Source organism: Malurus melanocephalus, unplaced genomic scaffold, assembly GCF_030028575.1.
Source record: "Malurus melanocephalus ecotype Western Australia unplaced genomic scaffold, MMel_1.1 scaffold_1686, whole genome shotgun sequence".
NCBI classification, from domain to species: domain Eukaryota; kingdom Metazoa; phylum Chordata; class Aves; order Passeriformes; family Maluridae; genus Malurus; species Malurus melanocephalus.
Genome location: NW_026624918.1, coordinates 23 through 1,244, shown reverse-complemented (window position 1 = coordinate 1,244; position 1,222 = coordinate 23). Strand labels below are relative to the sequence as shown.

The 1,222-nt window shown below is 49.7% G+C and overlaps 1 protein-coding gene across 1 annotated transcript in view; it reads right to left on the bottom strand.

Moving 5' to 3' along the window:
- The window catches only part of LOC130587249 (sodium/glucose cotransporter 2-like), a gene marked incomplete at both ends in the record, with an annotated part of 16,981 nt that extends 16,119 nt beyond the window's left edge, over positions 1-862 (bottom strand). The window contains one exon of the mRNA XM_057388219.1: positions 758-862. Within this exon, the coding sequence (XP_057244202.1) occupies positions 758-862 (105 nt within the window). The remainder of the gene's footprint in view (positions 1-757) is intronic.
- Positions 863-1,222: the final 360 nt, after the last annotated feature.

Below are 1,222 nucleotides of genomic sequence, written 5' to 3'. Positions count from 1 at the left end.
GTGTGATATCGCGATATATCGTGACATAAGGTGGCCATATCGCGATATATCGTGACACATCGTGGCTGTATCGTGACATATCGCGATATATCGTGGGTCTACATGGCCATATCGCGATATATCGTGACATATCATGACCATATCGCGATATATCGTGACATATTTTGGCCATATCGCGATATATCGTGACGATCATGACCATATCGTGATACATCGTGACATATCATGGCAATATCGCGATATATTGTGACATATGGGTATATCGCGATATATCGTGAGAGATCATGGCAATATCGCGATACATCGTGGGTCTATCATGTCTATATCGTGATATATCATAACACATCAAGGCATATCGCGATATATCGTGGCTCTATCGCGATATCCCATTCCATATCGCGATATATCGTGGTTCTATCACAATATCTCATTCCATATTGCGATATATCGTGACATATAATGGCCATATCGCGATATATCGTGACATATAATGGCCATATCGCGATATATCGTGACATATCGTGCCCATATCGCGATATATCGTGACAGCTCATGACCATATCGCGATATATCGTGACATATCGTGCCATATCGCGATATATCAGACTCTATCATGATATATTGTGGTTCTATCGCGACATCTTGTTCAATATCGCGATATATCCCGTGCTGGATGGTGATTGGTCCCCTCTCCCCCGCCCTCGCTCCCGATTGGTCCCCTCTGCCCCGCCCTCGCTCCCGATTGGCCGCCGCTCACGCTCCACTCGAATCCTCCCACGGCGATTCCTCCGGCCGCGCCCGTCCCGGCCAAACCCACAAAGTGACCGGAGCCGATGTTACTGGCGAAGAGCGACGCGCCCACCTGAGTGACCACAGAGTGACCAGTGAGTGACCAATGAGTGACCACTGAGTGATCAGTGAGAGATCAGAGTGACCATTGATCCCTGAGTGACCACAAAGTGACCGGAGCCGATGTTACTGGCGAAGAGCGACGCGCCCACCTGAGTGACCAATGAGTGACCACTGAGTGACCAGAGTGACCAGAGTGACCACTGAGTGACCAGTGAGTGACCCTGAGTGACCAGTGAGAGATCAGAGTGACCATTGATCCCTGAGTGACCACAAAGTGACCGGAGCCAATGTTACTGGCGAACAGGGACGCGCCCACCTGAGTGACCAATGAGTGACCACTGAGTGACCACTGAGTGACCACTGAGTGACC